This window comes from Globicephala melas, chromosome 1 (genome assembly GCF_963455315.2).
Source record: "Globicephala melas chromosome 1, mGloMel1.2, whole genome shotgun sequence".
Classification (NCBI taxonomy): domain Eukaryota; kingdom Metazoa; phylum Chordata; class Mammalia; order Artiodactyla; family Delphinidae; genus Globicephala; species Globicephala melas.
In genome coordinates, this window is record NC_083314.1 from 135,323,408 (window position 1) to 135,346,222 (window position 22,815).

General features: G+C 36.7%; 1 protein-coding gene across 1 annotated transcript in view; it reads right to left on the minus strand.

Moving 5' to 3' along the window:
• The window catches only part of PATJ (PATJ crumbs cell polarity complex component), a 359,191-nt gene that overhangs the window by 238,220 nt on the left and 98,156 nt on the right, over window positions 1-22,815 (minus strand). The window contains exons 18-21 of the mRNA XM_030870355.3: window positions 13,527-13,736; window positions 9,522-9,638; window positions 7,341-7,736; window positions 2,220-2,343 (exon numbers count right to left, since the gene is read on the minus strand). Coding sequence (XP_030726215.2) covers window positions 2,220-2,343; window positions 7,341-7,736; window positions 9,522-9,638; window positions 13,527-13,736 — 847 coding nt within the window. The remainder of the gene's footprint in view (window positions 1-2,219; window positions 2,344-7,340; window positions 7,737-9,521; window positions 9,639-13,526; window positions 13,737-22,815) is intronic.

The following is a 22,815-nucleotide window of genomic DNA, read 5'->3' on the forward strand; positions in this document are numbered from 1 at the left end:
TGGTTAGCACTAACCCAAGTACTCACACCTGCCACACAGCATTCTGGCAGCTCTCAAAAATTTTTCCAAACAGCATGTCGTTATGAACACTCTTCTAGTGAGGACAGGCCTAAGGTATACAAGTGTAGCTTAATTCCTAAAGCTATAATCTCCAAAACTAAATTCCCAGGGCCTTGTCAAATATTAGATTAAGGCAGTATGGTGGGTTGAATGGTGGCCCAACTAAAATATGTATATCTCTGCCACAGAACCTATAAATGAGAACTTATATGGAGAAAAGGGCTTTGCAGATGTAATTAAATTAAGTATCTTGAAATGAGACCATCCTGATTATCCAAGTGGGCCCTAAATCCAACAGCAGGTGTCCTTATAAGAGAGAGAAGAAGAGAAGACATGGATAGGGAGAAGGGGAGAGGGCCACGTGAGGACGGAGGCAGAAATTAGAATGATGCAGCCGCAAGCCAAAGGACGCTGGAGCCACCTGAAGCTGGACAAGGAAAAGAACAGATTCTTCCCTAGAGCTCTCAGAAGGAGCACAGAATCTTCATTTAGGACTTCTGGACTCCAGAACAGTGAGAGAATTAACTTCTGCTGTTGTAAGCCACCGAGTTTGTGGCTCTTTGTGACAACAGCCCTAGGAAACTCATACAGGCAGCAGAAGGCAGAGGAAATAACTTTGGAGTCACTTAGATGATATCCAGAGCAGGGCTCAGAGGAAGATTAGATCATCCCATGAGGACAAAAGCCCTTTCCCTATCTTTTTCCCAACTCCACTGCCCTTCCTCACAAACACCCACCCCATATTTCTAGTCTATTCCTTTCAATCCTGATAGTATAAAACAGTGAATGGTTCTCAACCAGGGCAATTTTGTCTCCCAAGGGACATTTGCCAATGTCTGAAAACATTTTGATTTTGATCATGACTGGGAATACCACTGAATCTAGGGTTAGAAGGCAGGGAGGCTGCGAACATCTTACAATGCACAGGTAAGCCCTCTACAACAGAATTATGTGGCCCAAAATAGTGCTTATATGGCTATAAAGTGTCAACTGTAATCAAACAGATATGGACCATTAATTCATTTATGAATTCATTTGTGCCATAAATCTCTAAGTATTTAATAGTCAGAGGATACAGAAATGTGGTGAATTAAAAAAAAAATAGTATACCAGGAGAGTTTTGGTGAAAAATCCCATTTTTCTCCTAGTCACAATCAGTTATACATTATGAAAAATTGAATAGACTCATTTAATCTTAGATACTCAAAATTGACTATCCTAATTTTCTTTTTAAATTAACTATTCATGATGTGTTCTGACCTGCAGGGAACTGGCAACTGTTATCATCTCATAGATGCCTTCAATCTTTAACCACATTAAGAATTCCATTCTTTAGATTTTTACCTGACAGAATGTTGAATTCATAAAAAACAGTTATATAACTTTTCTATAGCTATCTCTCTCTCCTAATAGCATATTACCATACAACACAAGAACTGCCCACAGAGAAAGACCTTTCCTATAAGTAGAGTCAAAACAGGTGAAGGACAGCATAAATCCTGAACAATGGCTCTATAAATCCCAATGCTATGAAAGAACTTACCAGGTTCACCTAAGGATCTTAATATTACGACATTAAATATTGCAGCGTTAGATGAGGAAAGATTATTTTTTAAAGTCAAGTTTTCAAAAATATATAAGAATCAATATGGGAAGAGGCAAGGAGAAGCACTATACTTTTAGGATTCTTTAATGGAAACTAAGTTATTAATGTACCAAAATTGACTGTAATATATGGCTATAAAAATGTTTCATAAATGTTTAAAATATGTCTCTCTTTATTAATATTTAACAACCCCATTCAATGAGCTAACAGTATCACTTAATAGCATCAGAGATTTTAATATATATTACTAGAGACTTATTTCAGATTTGGCATAAGGCAGTAGTTTTAGTTTTAATCCATGAAGCTAATAAAATGCAAAATGAGGCAGGGAAAATGCAGCTCTCTCAGAAAACAGAATCTGAAAGCTCTAAGTTGAAATATGACTCACGTTATTTTTCCAGATATTTTGAAGCAGATTAATTAATAAGCAGATTTCAATTCAAAACATTATAATGAATGAAAATGTGACAGTAAAATTCATCATATATACCAATAAAACTGAAAGATTGCAAAATAATGTAATTTGTGTTTATGAGAAACGAAAATCACAAACCTAAATCCAGACTACTTTCCGTTAACGAATTAAGATTTTCCAGATCATCAAATCTGCTTTGTTGACTGTTTCCTTCAGCTGAGGGTATGGAGGATAGGGAATCGATGCCAAAGTTTTCTTTCATCTCAAGAGGAAGAAAACAGAAATGCATTAGTACTTTATGACAAAATGTGGAACACCATAATGTTGTTCAATCCAGATCATAATGATAGCGGAAAACTGGCCCTGCAAACAAGCCTTCTCAAGTAACGGTTTATACTGTGGTAAGCAGTAACAAATGTTAGTAACTTAATATCTGTAAGAGTATAGGCTAGTAAAATCTGTTTTTTCCAAACAGTGGATTTTTTACCAAAAAAAAAATTGTTTTATAAACATTAATAAGTAGATTTAAATAAACATTCACCAAGGCAGAGGAATAAAAGATCTATCAAGTTAAGCAAGGTCAACAGTTGATACTCATTATGTCCTGGATCATGCTGGATCACAACTTAAATAGCTTCATTGCTGATCTGGAAACACCTAGTGAATTTTCATAGCTCTAAGCCTTTGCTCTGCCCTCCCTGACACTCTTATCTGCCTAGTGAACAACCTGTTCCCCAAACCTAAAACCTACAGGTAAGCACAGTCAAAAGTTATTACACTTTCCTTGTCTTCCTTTTACACACGTCTTTTACGGTTTTCCAAAGTTACAATCTTCCAGAACATACAATTTTCATTGATGTATTTTATTATGATATTTAAAAAGCATTTATATGCATGAAATTAAATGACAACATTATGGTCACCGTAGGCATTTACCTTAACTCATTTAAGGTGAATAACACTATGTTATTCTCTATTGTTGGAAATTTAGGTTGTTCGAAACAAAAAAATGAATTATATTTTTTACAACAGTCCATGTTTTTTCATGGTTATACTGGTCATACGTCAATGATAAGAAAAGGACCTCTCATAAACTGATGTACCAAATACTGCTAGGTTTTATCAAATAGATTATGAATATAATTGAGTATATAACTGTATCAGATACCCAAAGAAGGTTACAGTACAAAGAATTCAACTCAAATATTAAAAAAGAGGTGAGAAAGGAAATATGACTACTTAGTTGCCTAGAATAAAATAAGAAGAACTTATTAGAGAAGGGAGTCAGGAGGAGATGGCAGCCACTGACTACTTAAAAAGAAGAAATTTTACAACAATTTTTGAACTGTCTGGATTTTTTTTTTAAGTGAATGGCAATTATGGAACTGAGGAATAAGAATTGATGCCTAAATCTGAGATTTCAATACAGCGGGTATGAAAGGTTAAATCTTTAGAAAAATCAATTCAGTTTTTTTCTAAATAGAGAAAAAAATAAAAACATAAAATTATTCTCAGGTAACTAATCCTCAGGCAAAAAGAATCAGATATTTTTAAAAAGGGCAAAGGACTTAGACATTTCTCCAAAGGATATTTGAAGATCGCCAATAAGCATATGAAAAGCTGCTCAAGGTCACTAATAGAGAAATACAAATCAAAACCACAGTGAGCTATCACTTCACACCTATTTAAAAAACAGAAAACAAGTGTTGGTGAGCATGTAGAGAAATTAGAAAACTTGTACATTGCCAGCAGAAATGAAAATGGTACAGTTTCTATGGAAAACAGTACAATGATTCCTAAAAAAATTAAACAGAATTACATATGATCTTGCAATTTCACTTCTGGGTGTAAAGCACCCAAAATCTGGTTTTTGAACAAATATTTGTATACCAGTGTCCACAGCAGCATTGTTCACAATAGCCAAAGATAGAAACAGTCCAGATGTCCATCAGCTGATGAATGAGTAAACAAAAGGTGGTATATATACCTTCAGTGGAATGTTATTCAGCCTCAAAAAGTGAGAAAACGCTGACACGATACATGTATGAACCTTGAAGACATCATGCTAAGTGAAATAAGCCAGACACAAAAGGATAAATATTGTATGATTCCACTTACATGAGGTGCTTTGAGTAGTCAAATTTTGAGAGACAGAAAGTAGAATTGTGGTTGGTTGCCAGAGAAGGAGGGAAGGTGAGAATGAGAAGTTATTGCTTAGTGTGTACAGAGTTTCAATTTGGGAAGATGAAAAAGTTCTGGAGATGGATGGTGGTAATGGTTGTACAATAATGTGAGTGTATTAATGCCACAGGAACTATAAGCCTAAAAATGCTTAAAAGGTCAACTTTATGTAATGTGTATTTTATCACAATTAAAAATAAAGAACCAGATCTATAAATCTTGATGGCTTCACCCTTCAACTAAAATGGAGTAACAGGGTGGTAGAGAATGATAAACTTATACGTCGTTGGGTACTATTTCCACTCCACAAATATAGCTATATCTGTAACCCAAAATGGATATTACAATGAAGACAGAAGTGATAATTAATGTTCCTCTACCTTTTTGGAGGGCACCCTCTAAATAGAAGAGCATTGGGAATTACATATTTGTAAGGTATTTCACTGTGTTTTTAAAATCCACCCACTCAGGGCTTATTATATTAGATAATAAAGTATCGTCACTGGATCCACCATAATGAGAGAAAGGCAAATAAAGATCCAAGCCCATCCTGATCATGTGGGTACAGCTGTTACAGGGGATCAGAATATTCCACCCAGAAATATGCCACTTTGGCATAAGGATTATTTTGAACTGAAGAAAAAGAGTGAACTCAGAAAAGCTTTCTATCCTCCCCTGATTCTCAATCACCAGAGACAACTCTAGACTCTTCAGCTCAGAGATGGCACTAAGAGAGATGTACATGACAAACCTTACTACAACAATCCTTATCTTCCATCAATTCCCCCCCATATATTTCCCTTCCCACAGTCTGCTGACACTAAAAGCCCAAATCCCTTTTCCTTTGTCTTGTTACTTCTCTACAAATTCACTGTTCTTTGTTAAGATGCTGTATAAGCCCAAGTTCTAACCCCTCCTTTCAGTGAATCATCACTGAGTTTCTCCTGTGTATATGCATGATGCAGGTGTTAATAAATGGTTTTTCTTTTCTTAATCTGTCTTTTGTCAGTTTAATTTCCAGGGCCTCAGCCAGAAGAACCTAGGAGGGTAGAGGAAAAAGGGTTTTTCCTCCCATACATTGTCATCACTGCTGGGTGTGGGGAAGGGAGGAAAAGAGCTAATGACCATATATCCGGGCAAAACTCTAATTCAAAAAGATACATGAACCCCTATGTTCACAGCAGCACTATTCACAGTAGCCAAGACATGGAAACAACCTAAATGTCTATCAACAGATGAATGGATAGAGAAGATGTGGCATATATATACAATGGAATGTTAGTCAGCCATAAAAAAGAATGAAATAATGCCATCCGCAGCAACATGGATGGACCTAGAGATTATCATACTAAGTGAACTAAGTCAGAAAGAGAAAAACAAATACCGTATGATATCACTTATATGTGGAATCTAAAATATGACACAAATGAACCTATCTACGAAACAGAAACAGAATCACGGACATAGAGAACAGACTCGTGGTTGCCAAAGGGGAGGGGTTTGGGGGAGAGATGGAGTAGAAGGCGGGGGTTAGCAGACATAAGCTTTTATATATAGAATGGGTAAACAACAAGGTCCCACTGTATAGCACAGAGAACTAGAGTCAATATCTTATGATGATATTTTATATTCTTTTCCATAATGGAAAAGAATATTTAAAAAATGTGTATATGGGCTTCCCTGGTGGCACAGTGGTTGAGAGTCCGCCTGCCGATGCAGGGGACACAGGGTCGTGCCCCGGTCCAGGAAGATCCCACATGCCGCGGAGCGGCTGGGCCCGTGAGCCACGGCCGTGAGCCATGGCCGCTGAGCCTGTGCATCCGGAGCCTGTGCTCCGCAACGGGAGAGGCCACAACAGTGAGAGGCCCGCGTACCGCAAAAAAAAAAAAAAATAGAAAAATTCATTTTTATGGAAGAAAACACCATAACAAGGCAGTATTTATGAATATTCAATAATCTGCAATTACTAACTTGCTCCATATAACTGACTATTGTTTGAGGTCAAGCACTTACAGACATAGGAGTGGGACTGGCAGAAGTAGAAAGAACCAATGTCAGTGGCAACATACCAGGTGATTCGATGTCACCTCTTCCCACATTAGTCACATAATCCCAAATATCTGTTCGCTTGTAGACTGCCCAGAGTCCACTACCAGGGGTAATCCTCTGGGGTTCCTTAAATATATAAATACAGCATCTTGCATAGCAGAGGGACCCACAGGCATTTGCAAAAAGGATAAATGTAGGAAGATCTAAGGGAGGCAAGGAAAAAATCCAGCTCTATCTGCCTGTGAGAGAGCAAATGAAGGCTACTTTGCACATCACTGCAGGGAAGTTGCTGACTCAGTGAGGAGGGCACCGTACTGCACCTGAACACACTGCTATGTAGCCCATACAAAAACTTTCTTTTCATTTGCTTGGAAGTTAATTTGGGGAAAGAAATAAACAAACAAAAATAAAACATTAAAAATATCCCTAATGAAAGATTCCAACTGGTGACCAGTTAACTCTAATTTGATTTTTAAAAAAACTTATTGGTGATTTAATAGCAAGGGCAAACCTATTAAAATATAATGCTTTCCTGCAAAGTTGTCAACAGGTAGTATCACAAATGTAAAGATAATCTTCTAGAGTTCAGTGACTTTCTATTTAGTATCATATATAATACAGAGAACAGTGTGGATAAGCAAGTCAGAAACAACAATAAATCTTTAATCAATTTTGCCTTGATTTTCCTTGACAAATACGTGATGTGAGAAATACAGAGCTGTGTCTCCCTGAGAGAATTTTTTTAAAAAAAATCACAAATGGCAAAAGAACTCTTCCTTGAAATCGGTAATTAGGAGAAAAACATCACTAAAACATCAAGGTAAAAAAAATAAAACCCACCATAAAAGCAAGGCAACTACAGCTTATTGACTCCAGCCAGAAGTTACATAATACAGAAATGATGAGGTTTACTTAAAGCAACACACTGTATGGTACATTTTGGAAAAAATGATTAATGATGAAAAGATCCATTGAATTTTGTTCAGGGGGAGTCAGGGAGGATGTGGAAGATGTGTTCTAATCCCTTACCATCTTTTCAGTGCTATAGCCACACTGCTGCATCTCCTGGGAATACACGCTCATCATGGACCTGGCTTCTTGAGGCTCAGGCAGTTCACAATCCCGGTACCACTGTGTACCAAAGTGAAGCTCCTTCATGGATGGAACAGGAGCAGCCTCTTGAATGTGAGATGAGGGATACGATTCCATGGACTGAAAGTGGTTTTGATAGAGCTCATATTCTTCATCAACAAGCATTTCTCTTTCTTCACCCATTTCCTGCAATCTAGGCGCCATAAATTCAAGCATTTCCCAGGCCTCCTTACTATCGTCTATCTCTTTTTGTTGGGACTGGAAAGCCTTTCCCAAATCTAGAAATGGCTCATCCACAAGCTCTTCTTTAAAATAGGGCTCATCTCTAAATCCCTGTGAATAAAAATTGTAAAAAAAAAAACCTTTAAACTACGTCTGTATTAAAGCTGCACCCTACACATTAACTGGAAAATTAACCGCTGACATAACTGCAATGACGGTATTACATGACAATGCATGGTTAACCTGACAGCTCTCCATTACAAACGAGAAGAAATACAATCTCACTGCCACACAAGCCTCAAGCCTCAACCCTGAAAAGAAACAAAACGACAAGAGGCAAAAATCTGCCTTTGGCAAGGTGACTGACTAGTCTGAAAGGTTCACTATACATCAACTGCCTTAAAATTTTCAGTCAGAAATAGGAATTTTGTTAAATTGCTACATTGAATATTTAACTCCTGCATCTCATATAAAAACTAATACATAAACATGGATGCGCTTCCTACTATCACTTAAGAAAGCAAAGACTTAAAAGGTCAGGATTTTCAGGTTTATGTAACTAAAAAGAAATTAATGGTTATTTGAATGTCTACAAAACATTCTCTATAAACTGAAGATATGGGGAATATGTCTCAACTACTTTGAGTATGACTCTTTTATAATATACCACTTAATAGAAATTTATTTTCGCATCTGCATTAATAATATAAAACAAAAGGAATGAATACAGTATGCTCTTCAATTAATTCATACTTCACTAATCAGAAAAGCAAGTACATAAAACTGAAGCTAGACAGTCATGCATGAGCAGAAACTCTGTTGAGTTCCTAGGTAACGCTTGAGGAATATATGGATCTGCTGAGCCTTTGACCTAACTCCAAGGCACCTTAGGGTGCTGGGCACAATGAGGCCCAATTCCCTCTAAGGGATCAACGACATTTCCTATTTTAAGTCCTATTCATTAAGTATCAATAAATGCAAATTCCTGAAATGAATCTACTCCTTCCCATTGCTTCCTCACTTGCAGCTAGACAACATTGCAGTGACACTTTTAAATTAATATACTATACCAAATACTGTAATCTAGTTATTTCAAAAAAAGAAAAAAAACTGCATTTAGAAGGCATATTTAAACATGTCACACAGTTATGAAACTGTAACAAAAAATGTTTAAACTACAAAAATATAATGGACATTATAGGACTACATATCAGTTTTAGACACTGTCAACAAACTATGTAAAGAATACCAAAAGACAGTTGTTATCAAGTAAAGCAAAACCATATTCTAACTCAAGAAGCAAAATAAACACAATTCATTTTAAGAATAAAAAGGGAAAAGCTTCAAAATATACTTTCTAATATTAAAGCATAAAGTAAGGTTTGACTAAATAACTCTTTTCTTTAGAAAGTATTCAATAAGAAGCTCTGTATAGCTCTTATTCTACAGCATTTTTTTTAATGCAGGTCTATTTTCAAAAATATGTTCTACCCTCAAAATTTTAAGAGTATATTAGTGACATAAAATGAGGTACGTTTGTTCTTTGAAAATGCCTTATACCTGGGCTATGTCATTTATGGAGGCAATGTGATACAAGAGAGAAAAGATTTCAGTTTAAAAAAAATTAATAGGGACTTCCCTGGTGGTCCAGGGGTTAAGAATCTGCACTTCCACTGCAGGGGACATGGGTTTGACCCCGGTCAGGGATCTAAGATCCAGCGTGTCACGCACTGCAGCCATAAATAAATAAATAAATAAATATCTGCGATTAAAAAAATTAATAAGGGGGGGGATTATTTGATTTGTATCTATTTAGCCAAGAAATGAGAGCGAGAACAAGCTTTTGTCTTCTTTATAATAGCAACTGTTTACTTGGGAAATAAATGTACTAAATACCTTGGGTGCTTCAAGTATTAAAGATGAATTTATATAGTGAACTGTTCCTGAAATGTCAGTCTTGTCTTCATTATTGTTTGAATGTAAAATATGATTTTCTTCCTCTTTATCACCTTCCTGAAAATAGAAGCACTTTTAATTTTTAATTATTTTAGCATGACTGAAGAACTGTTTTTGTCAACCATGAAACTTTTTTTTTATTGAGTTCTAATTGACATAAAACATTATATTAGTTTTAAGTGTACAACATAATGATTTGGCAGATGTATATGTTGCAAAATAATCACCACGATAAGTTTAGTTAATAACTCAAATTTCAAATATACAATACAGTGTTGTTAACTATAGTCACCATGCTATACCTTACATCCTTAGGACTTATAACTGGAGATTTGTATCTTTTGACCACCTTAACCTATTTTGCCCACCCCCAGCCCCCAACTCTGGCAACCAAAGAAGTACTTTTGTAATGAAGAAAATATCTTAGTTTCAAACGCTTTTCAGATTAATTCTTATCTTTCCATTAAATGCAAGTACACAATAAAATTTATGTAAATTGTTTTATTAGACCAAATTTTTCTTTAATAACCAAAAAAAGCCATGTTCAGGTCAAAGCTTCTCAAACTTTTTATTCTTTTTAGGTATTCCTTAAAGAAAAAATCACTTTCCCAGGAAGAGACCTTAATATTAAGAAACACCTAAGTTTATACAGGGTGATACTCAAAATATTTAACAATGGTACAGGGTAGCCACTCTCCGTCAGAAGAGGGACAATCATCACGGTTCCTACCAGCTCAGCATCAGTCCCAGGTAATAATACAGCTACAATTTATCAAGTCCTAGCTATATATCAAAATCTATGGTAAACACTTTTACGTGCTTTGTCTCAGCTTAATCTTTACAGCAATTCTATTAGGTCAGGATTTTTATATTTACATGAAAATAACATCAAATAGATATATATCTCACAGGCACAGGTTTTAGCACTTTAAATATATCAATTCATTTAATATATTTATTAATATATTAATACATATTCTAAGAAGTAGGTGCTCTTATTAACCTCATTTTACAGATGAGTAACACAGGCACAGTAATTTGCTCAAAGGTACATAACTAGTCAGTTACACACCCAGAATGTGAGCCCTGGCTGTCTGGCTCTAGAGCCTGTGATCTCGGCTACCATGATCTGTGATCCCAAGTGGGAGCTGGTGAGGTTAAATAACTGGCCCAAGGACACACAGCTTTGCAAATCACAGAACTAAGCAAAATCCCACAGATGTCTGGCTCAAGAACTCCATTGCCAGCTCTGTCCTGTGCGTTCTGAAGATACAATGTACTTTTTAAAGTCAGTTCACTCATTTTTTATCTGTGACATCTGAGGTGAGTTTGTGGAAAAGAGAAAGTCAAGTCACATTTCTGGTTAACATGAAACTACAGATAATAACTTTCTACATAAGACTATAATGCAAGATTATAGAATACCTATATTATATAGATAGTATATATCTATATGGTACAAGACTTAATAAAAAAGAATTCTATTCTCCTGTTACATATTCATAGTCTTTTTGCTCCAACTTGACTTTTGACCGTCTTATTCATACTCTCTCTCCGGTTCTCCTGAGGACTGAGCAAATGCTCAGCAAACATTAAGTGATGAGATAAGTGGCCACCAACTGGACCATGAGAGAGAGAGACAGAGAAATAGAGAGACCTCAGAGAATATCCATGCATCACTATTTACAGCTCACAGACAGTTTTGCTAAAAGAACCCAGATGTTAAAGAAGGAATTACTTAGAAATTTTTAGTGGAATCATCACTAAGTCTTGAAAGTGACCTTTTCTCGAATTCCTTCACTGGCCTCCCAACTCCCCAGCATCCTGGCAGCCTTCTACTCACTGAGGGAAGCCTAGGCAAAGGTCCACCTCACAATTACGGCGTTCCAACATCCTCTCAGAGCAAGGCTCCAAGGTCCTGAGGTTTGTGCAGCTCTACCTCTGCCAGAAATAGCACAGGAATCCACAGCCAGTTGTTACTAAGTTCTGTTCTTTACACTGCCTGAGACTTCCTTCAATTGCTTCAAAGTAAAGTCACACTGCTTAGGTCCTATAGATCATGAATAGTTGGGACTTTCTCTGGTAACCCAAATAATCAGGCAAATAATCATCAGGGAAAATCTAGACAAAGCTCTTGCCACAATCCAAAATACCAAGATGAGGTCCCATAAAAATATTAAGTTTCCCCTCCTTAATTTGTCCAAAAATCAAACTGGGTATCTCATGGTATATACTGACTATGGCAACACTCACACCCCAAATACACAGTATAAAGTCAAGAACTTGACTTAGCTATGTGCTATATTCCATTTCAAAATGTTTAAAGTATCTGATAGGTGTAATATATAGATCTTGATGTATAATATGTGAAGAATAATAAAGTAATATATGAAGGTCACATGAGGTTCCCCAATGCAAAAATACTATGTGTAATACATGACTCTATCTATGTCTATAAATGAACATATGTAACAATATCTATATAGACAGATCTCTATCTATATACCTATTTATCTATATGAACACTTGTAGTGTGCTAATATATTTCACAGAATAAAAGAATTTTGGAGTTAAGAAAGATCTTATGAATTCTCTAGTCTTTTTTAGTCTTTTCAGAAATGAAAAAGTAGGCTCAGAAAAGTGCTGTACCTATGATCGAATTACTGGTATAGTGCTTCTCAAAGGGCAAAACTTCTGCATCAGAACTACGCCAGTGACTCACTGAAGAGGCAGATTCCTGAACAGCACACGAGAATCACTAAGTCAGAATCTCCGAGAGTAGGACCTGGGAAACTGCATTTTAACCATCTCCAAGGTGATTCTTACGTCTATCACATATCATTGAATTTGAGACCCACTGGGCTAACTTGTAGCAAAGTTAGAAACAGAGCCCAGATTTCTTGAAATCCAGTCCAACACTCTACTACAACCATGCTATCTGTTTCAGACATGCGGCATGAAACTAAACTTGTGACAACAAATTAGAATAGGAACATATAGCATTGTGGCTAAGAGTACAGGGTCTGAAGCCACTCTGCTGAGTTTATATTCCAACTCTCCCCCTTACTAGTTATATTACCTTGCATAAGTTACTCAGCTCTGTGTCTTGACTAACTCAATACATAGTAGTGGTAATAAGAGGATTACCTCCTCTTAAAGTTCCTGTGATGACTAAATTAGTGCATGTAAAGAGCTTAAAATACTGAGTGACATATATAAGCACTCAATAATACTTTAATGCCACTTGAAAATTATCATCAAGTATTTTTTTTACATTGGGGAACCTCAATAGCACCATAACTAATAATACTTCAGTCAGAAAGAGTGATCTAGGGAAGTTGCAGGAAAAAAGAAAAAGAAAAAGAAAAACAAACAGTGATCTGACATAGCACATGAGATTAAACAATAAGATGACTTCAGGATGGCTTGACCATATCGGAGTTTAGATGCTAGGGGTTACAAGGCACATTGATGGTCAGAAAAGCATAATAAAATCTTACTGAGATATGGTTAACTAGATTTCAACTTACCAAGCCATCTCAACATCATGCCCAAATGAAAGTTAAAACACATAAACATACTTATTTTAATTTATAACATAAGGAATGTAATGAGAACTTAGAAGTCTGTGTTAAAAGTATAAAGATAAAAGTAGTAGCAGTAGGACTAGTAATGTTGGCAGCTAGCACTGATATAGTAATGTGCTAATAAGCACTTAACAAATATCATCTTTAATCCTCAAAATCCTATGGGGTAGACATTTTTTTTCTGAAAATTAAGGATGTTAAGAAACTTGCACAGACACATGTATAGTAAGCAGTGGAACAGGGATTCGAAGCCAGGTGTATTTGTCTGCAAAATCCATGTTCTTAACTACTGATATTATCAATATCCTATAATGATATAGTATTATCATTTCCTATATTAACAAAATTCGACACTTACCACCAAAGGCTTACAGATGCCAAGGTGTACAATGCCTGGTGGCATAGCTTTCAACACTTCCACAGCTTCAGCAAGTGTGGTGTTGTCCAAACAGTATTCATTGACTGAGACCAGGCGGTCTCCAGGTAATAGTTCTCTGCCTCTTTCTGCCACACCATCTGCCACCAGGGAGCGAATCACAATCACTGATCTTGTGGGATCTAAGGGGTCCTACGGATCCATCAAAAAAGAAAGATGAGTCAGTTCCCTAAAAACAAATATATAGCCTTAAGACAAGTATGTGGACAGTTATACCTCTGCGATACTGTGGGTTTGGTTCCAGACAACTACAATAAAGCGAATATTACAATAAAGTGAGTCACATAAGTTTTTTGGTTTCCCCAGTGCATATAACAGTTATGTTTACACTATACTGTAGTCTACAAAGTGTGCAATAACATTATGTCTAAAAAAACAATGTCATACCTTAATTTAAAAATATCTTATTACTAAAAAATGCTAACCATCATCTAATAACACAGGGTTGCTGCAAACCTTCAATCTGTAAAAAATGCAATATCTGCGAAGTGCAAATAAAGATAAGCACAATAGAAAAGGGTATGTCTGACTCATGAATCTCATTTGACTATTTACTTTATGTGTCCAGTATTCTGGTAGTATTCTTCCAAAAACAAAATCTATTAAAATATCACTCTAGGGCTTCCCTGGTGGCGCAGTGGTTGAGAGTCCGCCTGCCAATGCAGCGGACACGGGTTCGTGCCCCGGTGCGGGAAGATCCCACATGCCGCGGAGCGGCTGGGCCCGTGAGCCATGGCCGCTGAGCCTGCGCGTCCGGAGCCTGTGCTCCACAACGGGAGAGGCCACAACAGTGAGAGGCCCGCGTACCGCAAAAAAAAAAAAAAAAAAATTACTCTATACATACACACAAATATCAGCTTGTATCAAGATAAAGACATAACCTTAACAACTTCAGTTGCATGTCTGAGTGCTCAATACATATAAATTTCTTTTTTAAAGTTTTGATGATCGATATTTTGTTGGACCACAAGAGATCTGGGGAGAGTTGGAAAAGAATCTCTGACATCCTTAAGCACAGTCATACTATGGACCAAAGACAAACCCATCTATTATTGCGCTTGGGCAATAAGTAGGCTCCAAAAGCAGTGTACTATGGGAAATGATACTGCATTCTTAGGCATTTCACCAGTATAAAATCTTCTTGCTAAATCACTTAAGTTCCAAAAACACATGGAAACCATGGCATATACCACTGCCTTTAAAAAGTATGTTTAAAAATAACATAACCTAAAATTATGACATGGTATAGGTACCCCTAGGTGAGAATTATTCTAATACAGAGGAACTGAGTATTAATTCATGAACAAAATCATTGTGCAAACCCCTCTCATCCACTGGGAGGGCCCCATATTTCTCTTCATTAAGCACGGAAGATAACACTGACACTCTATAAATACATTTGGCTAATAAAAACCAATTTATAGCCACACTATTATTTTTTATTTTATTCACCCAACACTGATATATAGCACTTACTATGTGTCAGGCTCTGTTCTAAGTGCTTGACAATCAGTAATTCAGCTAATCCTTACAACAAATTCCAGGATGTGGGTAGATTTATTGTCTGTATTTTACAAATGAGGAAGCTGAAGGTCAGAAAGTTAAGCAAACTTGCCAAGATCACCCAGCTGGTGAGTGGCAGAGCCAGGATTCAAACTCAGTCTGGCTCCTAAGCCCTTCTCTTAACCATTGTGCTCTGCACCATAATAATAATCAGAACAAATTGGAAATAAAGAGTTATGAATGGAAAAGAAACATCCATGTGGAAATCTTACGGTTGAGTAGCATCTCTTATTTGTCCTAATGGTGGAGGTATATGATACAATTACTAAACCTCAAACTTCGTAAGGGAGAGAAAAAAAATAAATCTCACCCTTAACATCACTCGCTTGGTTTGTCTATTTTGCTCCTACTGTTTCATTATGTACATACTGTTCCATAAAGGCAAAATGTAGTAGCACGAGATTCTACTACTGTTAGTTTCTATTAAACCCTTCCTGAGAAAGTAGAAACTACCACGTTTTGTGTTAGAATGGTAAGACTTTGGAATTAGTAAAGTGAGAATTTGCCAAGTTCCAGGCTATGTCTGTTTGAAGTGGCTGATGTTTCTTCTGAAGGTTTCTGCTGCAGTTTTCTATACCTCTATGTTGTAGACATCAAGGCTTATTTTCAATACTGCATGGAATCTTAACCAAATATACCATATTTAAATCAACAAAGGCTATAGAGCAAATTCCTTAAAAAATGCCTTCAAACAACTTATTTTACTTTCCTTAACTAAATCTTGCTTTTCCATTACCAAGTCAAGAGATTCTTGGTAAATTTCTAACATGCTCTGTTGTAATAACACCACATACTAATAAAGAGGATTGAAAGTAAAAACAGTCATGGGAACTCACTAATAAAGTACCGTGTTAAACTATAATTACACCAATATTTTCAAGTAGAGGGAGCTATTGCATAGGAAGAGAACAATAAGGGACCCCCCCCCCAAAAAAAGAGTACAGTGGGATATCAGCAGCGATCAGTGCAGTAATATAAAAGAGCTGTCTATTTTGTCACCAGCAACCATGAATCACAACACACTTTTTCATTCTGAAATATGAAACCATTACATTTGAAGTTTGACACACTAATAAATAAGCTGTACAATTATGTCCTTCATTTAGGCTGTCAGGTTCTGATGGAAGGTTTTTTTATTGGGGGGGAAGGGAAACTATAAAATAGCTTATTCCCTTCATGAAATGCAGAGAAAGCAGCTAGCATTACTTCATATTAGTAATTACTAAACTTTCTTAGAGAAAACTGCAACAGTGAAATACACCAAAAGCAAATAAATGATTTCACTGGGTGGGTGTGAGCCATCTCTGCAGTTTCATATAACACCTAAGCAAAAAGTACTATTTTTTTACCCAAATAAATAGTGAATTGGTTTTCAAAATGCAACCAGTTGAAATGATAATTAGAAACATTTCAAAGAAAGATTACCAGGAAATAATGGAAATAGAAAATAGATTAATAGATTTCCCTTATTATAGAAAAATCATGGTGAGCATTTATTTATACAAAATGCAACCTTCTTTAGACCGCAAACTAGTACCAGGTGTGCCTGCTTACTAAAATTTATTCAGGCTTGGGCTTCCTAGTTATTCTAAACACTAAATCCAATCTACCATCCCTTTTCCTGGAGGAAAAAAGCCAACGGCAGCTTCTTTGTCACTTAAAAAAAGACAAACCACCCACTACTGAAGATACCCCATTATGGATAATTACCACTGCATTTTCTATGATGACTTTTCTGACCAGGTAATCTCTCACGTAGCTAAATGGAGTTGCTTTAATGAGTAACAGTCATTTCCTTTCATGGTCATCACATGTAGTAGCCACCCTATGGAAGAACAGCAGCTGCTACTGCCTACCAGGGCGGCTACTATTCTTGAGGCTTTGCCACATACGACATGCTTAAAAACCAGGCTGCTTCTCATCAGAAAAGTCTGTTTTCTGAAAATGTAGTCTATAATATCATACCCATGTTAAATCCAACAAAATGTTATAAAGATATTTCTCGAGACCTCTACCCAACTTCTAGACCCTATCCAGATTTTTACAAGTCCCCATCAGTTTTTATCAACTTTTACCATAATTTTAAAATCTCTAATTTTTCTTGTTTTGGTAAACAACACTGTAAGGAACATTGTATTCAAGAATCAAGATGTTGTTTTAGACTAAACAGCCAACAGGGGGTACTAAGTACCAACCACAGAACACAAGATATATCATCTTTTACTATTCAAGCCGTTCTCCTCTTCTGAAAGATGTTTTTTCCTATTTATTCAAAATCCTTATATTCTTACACATGTTCTAACAGTATCCTGTATGTCTGCTTTAACTCAACCATTTATGAAAGTCATTCCCTATAGCTCTTAAAAACTCCTACAATCCATTAGGCACAGCCAACTTTCATCAGAATGCTACGTGGGAAGACAGGAGCTCTAAACCTGAATTCTCCTCGCTACTTAGCTATGAAATCCGAAGAGAACCAATCGAACTGCTCTGTCTCACAGGTGAATAAAATGCCTGAAGAAAAGCTCATATGAGGATTTTTGAGGTCTCTTGAAGTGATACTAATGTTTGATAGTTATTATAAACACAGGAAGTTTCAATGTTGGGGTAAATCCAAGGTGACAAACAGACTTCTCTCCTCCCATAGTCCCTGAGTGGCACTGCCATACACCCAAGCACTCACTCGCTCTCTCTCACCTTTTCACTGGGTTGCTGGCTAAGGCATGTCAACTGACCTTCTGTCTCTTCTATCCGATCCTTTCTCTCCATTCCTGCCTCATTATTCCTCTCCTATGCAACTGCTTCAGTCTTCCCAAAGGTCTACCTGTCTCCAATCTTACCCTCTTCAGTCTATTGTCTACAGAGAGAAAATAATGATTTTTAAAGATAAAAATGGGATTGCAATTCCTCCCCTGTATAAAATATTTCAGTGACACCCACTGTCTTCATGATAAAGTGCTCTTTGGCAGAAAAATTCCTTCAGATCTGCAGTTTAGTCTCATCTCCCCTTGCTCTTCCCACATGTACCACTGCTCACCCCCAATCTGCCCCACACATTGTCCCAACAATCCAGAACTACTGAAGTTCAGGACTGTGGAAGGCTTTGGTATGCTTCACGATATTCTACAAACCATTCCATCTGCCAGGAATGTTCTTCCTGCCACTTATCTGTATCTTTGCCACCAGAGTCAACTCACATGTTTCCTCCAATGAGAAGTTTTCCCTGACTTCCCGAAGAAGACTCAAGCACTTTCTACTCTGTGGTTATCTCTAAACCTAAAAAAAGACCTTCCATTATAGCATTTGTCATAATATAGTTTCCTCACTGTCCTTGACCTTTTAGAATAAGTTAGGCCCTCCTGCTAGATGTATACACAGCAATGTTGCATTTTTCCTATTACAACTTTTTTGACATTCTACTGAAATTATTTTAACCATCTTCCCTACTAAAACTAAGCTTCATGAGAGCAAGGATATGTTTGCTTATTTGCTACTTTATTTCCAGGGCCGACTACAGTGCCTGCCACAGAGAAGGGACTGAATAATAGCTGAAATATCAAATGACTGAATCTATTTAGGTTCTCTCTCCTTGCTGGACTATAAGTACAGCTATAAGGCAAAGGCTACATCCCGTCATATGTGAATAACAACAACAACTGTTAACACTTACTGAGGTCTTGCCATGCCAGGCATGACCTAAATATCTTACTTCATTGAACCTATTTAATTAATCCTCACACCAACATGAGATAGGTTCCATTATTATCCCTAATTTCCAGATGAGAAAACTAAGGCAGAGGAAAATTAAATAACTTAACCAAAACACACAGTTGATAAGTAGTACAACCAGAATTTAAACCAGCCAGTTAAGCCCCAGAGTTCATGCTGTTAGCCACTATGTCATGCAGCTTCTTAAGGTATTTGCTAAATGAATGAATATTGAAAGAAGGCAAATTGTTAGAATATATATTTATTACCTTGCCAAAGTGTATAAAACTGAGTCCCTAAAGTACCATACTTGGCCACTAGAGGTTTATATGTTGGTACCTAGTTGATGAAAGTTAGAACAGAATGTGCAGCGTGCCTCCATGGACAGCTAAAACATGCATTTGTTTGCCAGGTTTTAATTCACACTTAACGTTCTCAAGAATCCATTCCTTTGGTGTCCTTTGGACACCTTCACATGAACACATACAAACATGTGACAACCCTTATTCCCAAATGGATGGAATTCAAAGTTCAGAAGTGTCTATAAAATGTATTATATGAAAAAAAAATGTATTATATGAATATTTGTGTACATTCCCACAGACCAAAGAGACGAAGGTTCACATAAACTAAAGCACGGTACAGCGGTGTCACCTGGGGCAGAGAGGTGGTTCAGTTGAAACTGGGCTCTCTCAGAGGCAAGGATATCAACCAGAAGACGTAGAGAGCTCTAGTCTCAAAGCTGCTCCAAAACTAAATCTACAAATACAGGTAAGCAACCATGGCAAACTCAGTGGAAAGGCATGAAGCAGAAAATGTTACATAAAGAGGAGACAGAGGAAATGAACATGAAGTGCTCACATGTAATAAACTGGCCAATGCCTCAGTAAAAGGCATTCTTTAAAATAAGAGGAATATGAGACATACACCAAGGACAATTCTGACATTCAACATTTATATGTTTGCAGTATTACTCCAATAAAGGAAAACAAAAATCAAGGTGTTACGAGGACTTGACTACATGGATTCAAAATAAAGGATAACTGGGACTTCCCTGGCGGTCCGGTGGTTAAGACTCCACGCTTCCACTACAGGGGGTGTGGGTTCGATCTCTGGTCAGGGAACTAAGATCCCGCATGCCGCATGGCACAGCCAAAAAATAAAGATAAAAAATTTTTTAAACTAAAATTTAAAAAAATAAAGACAAAAAATAAAATAAAGGATAACTTTTGGGTTGTTCTTGTTTTAAAAATCTATTCTATCACCCAAACTTTTAAAAACGTTAAATAATGGAATAAGAGGACTTCCCTGGTGGCGCAGTGGTTAAGAATCCACCTGCCAATGCAGGGGACACGGGTTCGATCCCTGGTCCAGGAAGATACCACATGCCTCGGAGCAACTAAGCCCGTGTGCCACAACTACTTAGCCTGCACTCTAGAGTCCACAAGTCACAACTGCTGAAGCCCAAGTGTCAAGAGCCCGTGCTCCGCAACAAGAGAAGCCACCACAATGAGAAACCCGTGCACCACAACGAAGAGAAGTCCCTGCCTGCAGCAACTAGAGAAAGCCCACACGCAACAATGAAGACCCAATGCAGCCAAAAATATTTTTAATAAATTAATTAAATTTTTAAAAAGGCTTATTTTCACTTTAAAAAAAAATAATGGAATAAGAATGTAGTGACCACAATAGGATGGCAAAGAGATAGACAATAGTTTATTTCAGATAAAAACTTGGGTACAAATTATTTACCTTTGATAATGTTGACACTTATTGACAAGTGAGTACAATAAAACAAAGTTGGCCTACAGTAAACTCATGAGAGGAAATACGGTTCATTCATACAGCCTTAATTCTATGTCATTAAAGTTCTGTGCTGTTAGACAGCTCACCACACCAAAATACCTGCTCTCCTGTATTGCAGGAGTCCTTCCCCAAAGTGAAATGATTCCAAAGAATGACTAGACAAACAACTTCAAACAACTGTGAAACAGAAAGCGCTCTACAAATCAGATCTCCTAACCAATGAATTCAATGTTGTGGTGACATTATTACAGAACTGGGCTACTGAGCTTCACTCCACAAACAGTTATTCACATTAGTGTGAGGAATTGTGTTTCAAAGATAATTTGAAAGATCTACATAAATTTCTGGACAACATGAGGCAGCTAGCACATACTATTTGATAAGAGAATGGCTCCAACTGAATAATGGTCAACTGAGAGAAAACTATGAAAGCAGCAAAGAGCCCAATATAACAAAACTTACCATTTTAACCGTGTATTTTTGAATTTTATTTTATTTTTTATACAGCAGGTTCTTATTACATTTTAACCATTTTTAAGCGTACAGTTCAGTGGCAAGTACATTCACATTGTTGTACTACCGTCACCACTTTTTTTTTTTTTTTTTGGCTGCGCTGCGCAGCTTGCAGGATCTTAGTTCCCCGACCAGGGATTGAACCCAGGCCACCGCAGAGAAAGCGCCAAGTCCTAACTGCTGGACTGCCAGGGAATTCCCCCAATTCACTATTCATCTCCAGAAATTTTTCATCCTCCCATACTGAAACTCTGTATTCATTAAGTGAGTCCCCATTTCCCCCCAACGACTATTTTGCTTTCTGTCTCTATGAATTTGTTCTAGGTTTGAAGAGTATACTCTTAAATGTGGCAATTACTTTTTGAACTAAAGAGTAGTAAGTTAAAATCTAAATGAATTAACAGCTAAATAATTTTTAAAATAAGATCCCAAGGAAGTTACTGAAATGGAGAACACAGAAAGAAACCATTAAGTTTAAAAGGGAGACAGCTAGCTATTTCATCCTGGAGGTAGGCAGAAGAAGGAATTGAGTACAAAGAAGAGCAAAGCAAATGTTCTTTTACACACACACACACAGAGACGTACACATCTTAAGGAAAAAACAATGATCTGCAGAAGGACTGATGCACAGCTGGCATGAATTAAAATGTCCACTGTGAACGATGTCAGTCAGAAAACAGGAATCCAAAGATTTTTCTAAAAAGAAGAAAATATACATAAGAGAGAGAGACAAGGAAGACAGCCATTCAATCCACTAGTGGTAGGATGGGTGTCGATTAGAAGTCAAGGAACAAGTTTTGAGCCCCCAGCCTGACTCTGTACAGTTTCACAAGTTCTTCATTTTTCTGAGTCAGTTTCTTCAGTTGTAAAATGAGAAAGTTGGATACATGACAGTTGTGATCTGTTCCCCTAACTCCAAAATTCTGTAACTAAATTTGATAGAATATCTTGAGTCAAATTTGTCATTAATTTCTACCAAAACATTCACAAAACCACTATAAAAAGTAGGGAATGACAGAAGTTAATTCAAAACACAGCATCAGCAATGAAAAAGACTACACTTTGGTCACAAACATGGTATAATTTTAGTTAGTGATGTCTTTTAAGAACTCATAAAAATGCCACTAACTACACAGTATCTAACTTCTGAGTATTCTACCATCAAAACAAAAGATATTACAAAATATATACATGTACTCTTTTTCATGAAAGGAATATTAAAACAACTTTTTTTTGCCATTTTTAGACAGCAACAAAGACAAGTCAGAGACTATTACTTGAATTTAAATCACTAGAATAGTTCTGGTTTAAGAATGCAGGATGTAATTATTTATACTAAAACACCATCTTCTGATTTGACCAACAAGCTAAGCATTTACTTTTAGGAAAGAGAAATAAATGTATTTATAGTGAATGCAAGGCAATAAGTAAATGATTCTAATGAATAATGACTAAGCTATCTTATCAGAATCTAACCCCATTTTTTACTATTTTATAATATAGCCAAGTTTTACACAAATCATACCAAGTACCACACCACCATCACGTTCAAAGTAAGTGCCCACAAAATACTTTCAGTGCACTCAAGATAAATTGAACTGATATGGTTCCTAGCTCCTTG